We start from the raw sequence: 7,992 nt of genomic DNA, 5'->3' as shown, positions 1-7,992 counted from the left end.
AACAAGAAGAAGGAATAAGCCAAGTATTGTAAACGAAAGAAGAAGATGATCTAAAATTGCCCATCAAGCGAGAAATGTTCTCCTTTACGAAAGAATAGCAACACTGCTGGGGCAACTTTCCCCGCAACAATGCATATGAACAAGTGCGTTTAAAGCGACCACGAAGAGAGAAAACAACCTTCTCTACTTTAAACGAAGTGGCCTTTAGTAACTCAAGCCTTTCTATTGCACCCTGAAACACGTTATCGCCGAATAAAACGATAAAGTATACCAAAAACTTTACAGGTTCACGCTACAAACTTAAGCACTGGTGTAAGAGGAGAAATACCAGAAACATAGTCATCAGTGGCATCTATGTTAGGGTTCAAGAGGTACGAGCAACCAGAGCTAGAAACACCACTTCGATCGCAAAGTGATGCTTCATGGCGGTGGATTTGTTCGTTGGTCAGCGGCCGCCAATCGCACGAGTGGTTCCCAATGACGTCATGAGGCTGGCGAGACAGTTGCGCGGGAGTCCCACTTAATCACATGTTTTCCATAATATTTATATCAGTTGTTGGAAGTTTGCGTTGATATTGTTATTGTTATTGATAAAAATAACTCATGCGGATGAACCAGACCTCTATTTTCTGTTCATGGTACCTTGAAGTGGAGAGTTAAAATAGGATATATCAATAGCAAGTTTACTTTCAAATTCCAACGATTTTGAAACTCCCGCTTTTCTTCCGCGCCGTATTCTATACAGCTTACACTATTTATTACGCATTGTTATTTATTTCAAGGAGCGGTTTTCAACCACTGCCAGAAATTCTTCTGCTAACTTGAAGTTAGCAGCCAAAGAATTAACTCTGTTTTATTTTGTTACCGTTAGGGAAGAAGGCATTAAGGAAGCGATCAGAGCGATAAATGTGAGCTTTCACTACTTGGGCAAAGTTATACCGAGTTGGTCTTGTTTGCGCGAGTTAGGCACATTGCAGTATCAGGTTTATATGAATATGAATTTTGTTATGCACGAATCGTGAACGGGCACTTTCTACTCGTTTTTGTAGTGAATGTCGGTACCAACGCTTCTAAATAGCTGCGCAGTCGCAACTACTTTCCTCGAGTTTGCTGTTTTAGAGACTGGAAACGACAATCGGAACAACGTAAAGAACATTTTTTTTTGTAAGACTTCCGAAAAGCCACGCCGTGTATAATACCGGCGTATGGCTACGACATGGGCCTAAGAATACAATGACACATTTATCGAGAAACGGTTTGAGGCGTATCCGGGGCCTTAAGCCGACGCGACAGGACGGAAAGTGCGAGCAGTAAACAATGCAGCCAATAATTTCCAGAGAAGCCGTAACTGCCACTAGCCTCTTCAAATCTCCAGCACGACGGCTGATACTCACTGCTTGATATCGATGTCGGCTTCTTTTTTGGCGGCAAGTTTGAGGTGGTCGCACGTCACTTTCGCGCAGTCTTGAATTAGGCCATTCATCTGCGAAAACCAACTTGAGATTAACTACCTCAAAAACGCCAGAACTCTCTGCTGTTCCCTTGCCTTCGATATCGTTGCAGATAGTTGATAACGGGGGGGGGGGGGGGGTAGCACATCCTCGTACTAGTGGCAAAATAACTTTGAGGACAACAAAGTGCACTGTTTCTGTTTGGCTAGCTGGTAGTTCATTTAAAAATAGCTACAGCGCAAACAGAAAAAAAGGACATAGAAAGACGACGGGACGAACGCTGATTTCCAACTAAATTTGATAAGAGAAACCTTGCCCGTTTTTATACGCACTGTTCATGTTAACACCAGGGAAAACTTAAAGACAAAACAGGAACAACGAAAAAACACAGTCAAAGGACCCCTGATAGCACACCGGCACGCATTCACGCACTTGGCGCAATCTATGTAGATACGTATTAAACATTTAAACTTATTAAAATCTTATGAAGTTCAGTTCGAAGGCAGCGCTCGTACCGTCGTCTATCTGTGTCCTTGCTTCTCTTCTCGCTGTAGCTGGTTTTAACATTTGGAGACAAGGCAGTAAAATTGCCACCAGTTATATGCTCTTGCCACAGTCCGTGATATGTATGTAGATTAGCCATCGGACATATTAAATGTAACAGTAACATCATATTAGCAGGACTGGTTCTGGAATTAGGATCATTATCATTCCGTCTTCACTTGTGAACGTTATGCGGAAACATAAACGGGAAATATCAGCCATTGAAACGCTGTGTAATTAAAATATCCTTTAAATTCTATAAGTACCCGGCTCCTTTTTAGGTGGAGCTAAACTCTCCAATCAATCATTATTTCCTCTCTCTCTCTCTCTTTCTCTCTCTCTCTCTCTCTCTCTGAAACGGTCCACAAGCTTTTGGCTCGATGGATAAAATCCAGGGCCATACAGACGGAAAGTCCGACAGACCAAAATTTTCGCGTTCGAGTAGCCCAAGGAAGACTATCTTCTTTTATAAGGTCTTCTAACCCGCACAATGCGTGCCGCGTGGCAGGCGTAATTTGTCGGCTGCCAATTTTCGGACCACTCACTGCGCCCTACGCTCATATAGGCTTATTTCCTCTCCCGGACACAAGAGTCAAAACACGGGAAAGGAGACTTGCCGTAAAGGCTTGTTTTGCAGATAGCTTGAGGTCCAAGCTTCGACGCAGCCGGAATGGCCAAAATTCAATACCAAGTCGCCCGCCATGAGACAACGTGCCCGGAAGCTTCCAAGCACAACGCATTGCAATTGGTGCGGCGCGAGTCCGCGTCCGCATGTCTGGGAGAAGACGGCCTCAGAACCCCAGCTCTCTTGCACAACGCATAAACGTGTGACAGGACAGCGGGTCGCCTCCGTTCCCCGAATAGGGATTAGCGATCACATACGCATGGTTTGCGTGCGGGCGTCGTGGAGCACGCAAATGTTTACCCATTCATTCCCCCTGAGCCGATTGCTAATAAGGGGTCCCAGCTATAAAGCAGGGCACCAAATGCCTTTCGGGAGGAAAGGAAGGGCTCACTGGCACTGCACAGTTCTTAAAGAAATTGACGCAAAATATACCTTTTTAAGCTTTCCAGTGGAGAAGGCAGGGCTGGCTGCTGGGCGAATTTTCCTCCAGCGATCGACGTATGCAAAAATCATCATATTGCTCAGGATGGAATCCTTCAATTGACGTAGCTGTAATTCATTAAAAAAGTGAGTGACGATTTGGTAGCGCAACCGCGCAGTACCATGCGAAAGTAGCGTACATAGCTGCTAATAAAGCTTTGTTTATTATGCCACGGCGGGCAAGTGCTGCCCCGTAGGTATGCGACACTGTGGTAATCTTCACTGTACGCGCACAAGATTTACAGTGCAAGCACGAATTTGGTGCGGTGGACCATACCAGTGATTGTGTTTTGATCGATCGATTGGCCAGCTAACCACCCGACGTAAGTACTGTACAGGGGATATTAAAATAAATGCGAAAGACGGAGCACACAGCCTCCGACGCATGCTGCACCATCTGGCTCCAAAGTCAGTAAACTGCGCGCATGCGCACTTCGAGAGAGGTTGAGAGTGTGGCCTACGTTTATGGGAAATGATTGATCAAGAAGCGACACCGGTAGTTTATTTTGAGACGCCTTTTCACGCTGCGTCGCCACTGAGCAGGATGATCGTTGGAAGCAATCAGCCTCCTGCGCACTTAACTGGTTCCCTAATGTAGTACATAATAGGAGGCTCAGTGGTGACCGACCATAAAAGAACGCCGCTACACAAATGACCGTAGTCGCTTCTTTATCAAGCATTTCCCCTCACACTAGGCCACACTCTCAAACGCTCCGAAAGACTTACGCATGCGCGCAGTTTACTGACGCAGTTTACGCGGCATGCGTCGGAGGCTGTGTGCTCCGTTGTTCGTACTTCTTTTAATCCCTCCTGTACCTTTCACGGGCGATAAGGTTCTGACCGGGCGCGTGCCCGCTTTACCGATAGCAACATCCGCTTGCGCAGAACGGAAGATTGGAAGCTCGGGCAAGTAGCTTAACCTTACCTGCAGTGCATCTTGTTCCTTTTGTTCCTTCTAATGAAGGAACTTTAGCCTCTTCCCGCCGGGGATATTGATTGCAGAATCTAGGGCGTTCACCTTCGTAGGTTACTGACTTCGCTTATTGCGGACCAATTCTTTTTCAAAACGGCCCCGCCTCGCAACTTAAAAAAACTGTACTCTGTGTTTTTGAAATAAGATGAGCTCACGGAAAGCTTTGATTTAGATTTATTTCCCGGGCTTAACAAGTTCGCAACTGTTTTTTTTTTTTTTTAGGAAAACATGTATAGATGCTTCTTCAATGAGATCTCACCGTTCACAACATTTCTTGCGTCACAAACCGTAGTACGCAATACAATACGGGGCGTCGACGCCGTTTTTCATGCGTCTCGAATTCTCTGCTTTATCTCATAGTTGCGAGAATGGTGTATTCAGATTCTCGCCACCGTAACCTGCCAATACAGGCCTAATTTTTTTCACCCTGTACTGTTCCTTTAAGCACTTTGGGGCTTAGGGGAGCCGTTAGGTACGTTCGTCCTCAACAACAAATAGTTTTTGGTCTGCTGTAACCACACCAGCACCACAATTTTGGCATTGACCTAACAACACCTTACAAATAAACTTGTGCTATGTGGGCATTAGCTGAACAAATTTCATTTAAATTTAGGTGGCAGGGCTAGGTAATTTTTGACGCAAGAACAGGAGATTCTGAATTCCGTTTTTGACATACTGATGCCCGTAATAAAATCCGAAAAAGATCTAACGTATTCGCGATTATAACAACGCGGATTTTGATACAATTAACCTGGAACTCTATTTTACTCGACCTTTTCCTTCAGGATTTTGTCTGCCGTATAACTGAACCTAACTAGTCTATGTTCAAAGAAAAAGTGAATGACTTAAAAACAAATACGTCCTTTTTATGAATCATCTCATCTCATCCCATTCCTGACCCAGTGGTACACCATGTGCTTAAAGCGCGTCTCTGACAAGAGGAAACGTCTGTACCATGCCGCAAAACATTCTTCTTGTGATTTCAAATATGATGCTTACAAGGCAACTAACCTTGCCTATGTGTCAAAGGTAAAAGAAGCGAAAAAACATTTCTTCCAACACACTTTATCAAACAAGTTATTAAACAATCCATAAAGGTTCTGTCGGGTTATTACCCCAACACTAGGGATCCAGTCAATCCACTCGATGCAGATGGCTCGGTTATTCCTAATACATTATGTCCGGCGCTTTTAAATGATGTTTTTGTGGTAATTTTGTCATTTCTGATCCCAACATTGTGATTCCAAGAACACCAACTTATGAATTTCTGCATATGGATCCAATAATTAACGAACCCAATAGAATAAGAAAAAATAATTGAAGAACTAAACGTTTCCTCGAGCCCTGGTGTTCATTTATTTAACCCCAAATTTTTAAAAGGTACTCAATTGTACTGTTCCCTCATTTCGTTAAACATTTTCCAGCAGTCTATTGAGAGCTCCACTCTTTCTGTGGACTGCAAGGTCGGGAAGGTGGTGGCCATTCATAAGTCAGGTACTAAAAACTCGCCCTTCAACTTCTGTCCAATCTCTTTACTAGCATTCTTTGGAAAATACTGGAGCACATTCCTTACAGAAACATTCCAAAAATTCTTGAATCTAAGTTCTTTTTATCAGCGCCCAACATGGCTTCTGTTGAACCTTCTCCTGTCAAACCCAACTGATTTCATTTACTCATTAACTTATCATCCTTGATCGTTGTTCGCTGGTAGATTGTATTTTTGTAGATGCTTCTAAAGCTTTTCGAAAAATATCACATAAGCTATGACTTCTTAAATTAAGCAAATTAAATCCTTGTCGCGATCTTTTAATCTGCCTTGAGCAGTTTCTTTGCAAGTGAACGCAGTTTGTCACTGCTAACAATTTCAACTCTTCCTTTAGTACTGTTAACTCTAGCGTTCCTTAGGGTTCCGTTCTAGGTTCGCTTTTGTTCTTCAAGGAGTACTGACACGAAATTTTCGTGTTAAGTTTTTTCCACTGCTATGGGTGCCTACCAGCCCACTAATTATAGAATGGCACATTATACTGTCGATATCAGCGTGAATAATCATTTACAGGCTCGTTTATGTATGTCAGTCTCGGTTTCGACTAAACGAACACCGAGGCGGCCGCCATGACATGAGAGCGCTCATGACGTCGCCTTGTCATTTCTTACCGCTATCTTGGTGTTCACCTTATTTCCTGCCTACCTGGTCACTTCATATTAGCACGATTATCAGCAGTGCTAACAGAACTTTAGGGTATCTTCGCCGTGATCTCTCTTCCGCACCTATGTCATAGAAACTAACGTCACATGAAACATTAGTCCGTAGTAAATTTGAATACGCCTCTTCCATAAGGAATTCTGGTACTGATCACTTAATTAGCTCCTTAGAATTACTACCTAATAACTCTGCTCGCTTCATACGGCATAACTACAATCGTGCCGTTCGAAAACGTCCATGAAAAACCCATGGCACCTTCCTTCTCTTGCCTCCCATCCACAATTTTATCGCTTATGCCGATTTTGTAAAATATTCAAAGACAATTCTCATTTTCGCACCGAACGCATACTTCCAACAAAGTACATTGTCTTCGAGTTGATCACGTCCATAATAAAGTTGGAATTCATCCCTTCCAAACAAGAGCTTGCCTTCAGTCCTTCATGCCGCGCATTTCAAAAGAATGGAAGCACCTTCCCGGACAAACATCCACCTTTTTCGACCACCAACTTTTTCGCACCCCACTGAGCTAATACTGTATTACCCAGGAACCTAAGAAGCCTGTACTCATGTAATAAATATTGTATTTTCTTTGTATCATTGTCACGCGTCTCACGCGGCCGAAAAATGACGCTCAAGTTGATTCATTCAATGGCAACACAATATATTTACAGCACAAAACCACTCAACCGAACGCGATCATAACAAACTCACAAGCATGTCATATAATACACAAAAAACAAGCAGAACCTCATACTATCCCAAAAATCTAGTCAGATAGTCACTATAACCCATTAACTGTCTATTCCAAATCCAAACATCCTACCGCCGGTACCACGGTGCGATGCCGATGACGTGGCCCAGTTGGGTTACGCGTCACCCAACGTCGCCGAACGTCGCGATGGCCCGTGCTGGTGCGTCGTGGTACGGAGCTGCCCGCTGTGCGATGACTCGGCTTCGCTGAGCAGCGCGGCTCAGCAGGAGGCCAGCAGGGCGAAGCTGTTGGTCATAGGTGGTCCCGAGCTGCCCGCTGCCAGACGGTGCGATGCCGCTGGTGCGTCGTGGGGCACGGCTCGACGGGTCGCCGGCGGTGCGATGCCGCCGGTCAGCAGGAGGCCAGCGGAGCGAAGCCGTTGGTCATAGGTGGTCCCGAGCTGCCCGCTGCCAGACGGTGCGATGCCGCTGGTGCGTCGTGGGGCACGGCTCGACGGGTCGCCGGCGGTGCGATGCCGCCGGTCAGCAGGAGGCCAGCGGAGCGAAGCCGTTGGTCATAGGTGGTCCCGAGCTGCCCGCTGCCAGACGGTGCGATGCCGCTGGTGCGTCGTGGGGCACGGCTCGACGGGTCGCCGGCGGTGCGATGCCGCCGGTCAGCAGGAGGCCAGCGGAGCGAAGCCGTTGGTCATAGGTGGTCCCGAGCTGCCCGCTGCCAGACGGTGCGATGCCGCTGGTGCGTCGTGGGGCACGGCTCGACGGGTCGCCGGCGGTGCGATGCCGCCGGTCAGCAGGAGGCCAGCGGAGCGAAGCCGTTGGTCATAGGTGGTCCCGAGCTGCCCGCTGCCAGACGGTGCGATGCCGCTGGTGCGTCGTGGGGCACGGCTCGACGGGTCACCGGCGGTGCGATGCCGCCGGTCAGCAGGAGGCCAGCGGAGCGAAGCCGTTGGTCATAGGTGGTCCCGAGCTGCCCGCTGCCAGACGGTGCGATGCCGCTGGTGCGTCGTGG

General features: G+C 46.5%; 1 protein-coding gene across 1 annotated transcript in view; it reads right to left on the bottom strand.

Annotated features, from left to right (window-relative positions):
• Positions 1-1,394: 1,394 nt before the first annotated feature.
• The window catches only part of LOC144150927 (cytochrome P450 3A24-like), a gene marked incomplete at its 3' end in the record, with an annotated part of 64,576 nt that continues 57,978 nt past the window's right edge, over positions 1,395-7,992 (bottom strand). The window contains exons 5-6 of the mRNA XM_077682220.1: positions 3,052-3,168; positions 1,395-1,483 (exon numbers count right to left, since the gene is read on the bottom strand). Of these exons, the coding sequence (XP_077538346.1) occupies positions 1,395-1,483; positions 3,052-3,168 (206 nt within the window). The remainder of the gene's footprint in view (positions 1,484-3,051; positions 3,169-7,992) is intronic.

This window comes from Haemaphysalis longicornis, unplaced genomic scaffold, assembly GCF_048455015.1.
Source record: "Haemaphysalis longicornis isolate Haplotype H1 unplaced genomic scaffold, Haemaphysalis longicornis Haplotype H1 scaffold_803, whole genome shotgun sequence".
NCBI lineage: Eukaryota > Metazoa > Arthropoda > Arachnida > Ixodida > Ixodidae > Haemaphysalis > Haemaphysalis longicornis.
The sequence above is the reverse complement of the archived record's forward strand: the minus strand, read 5'-3'. Positions and strand labels throughout refer to the sequence as shown.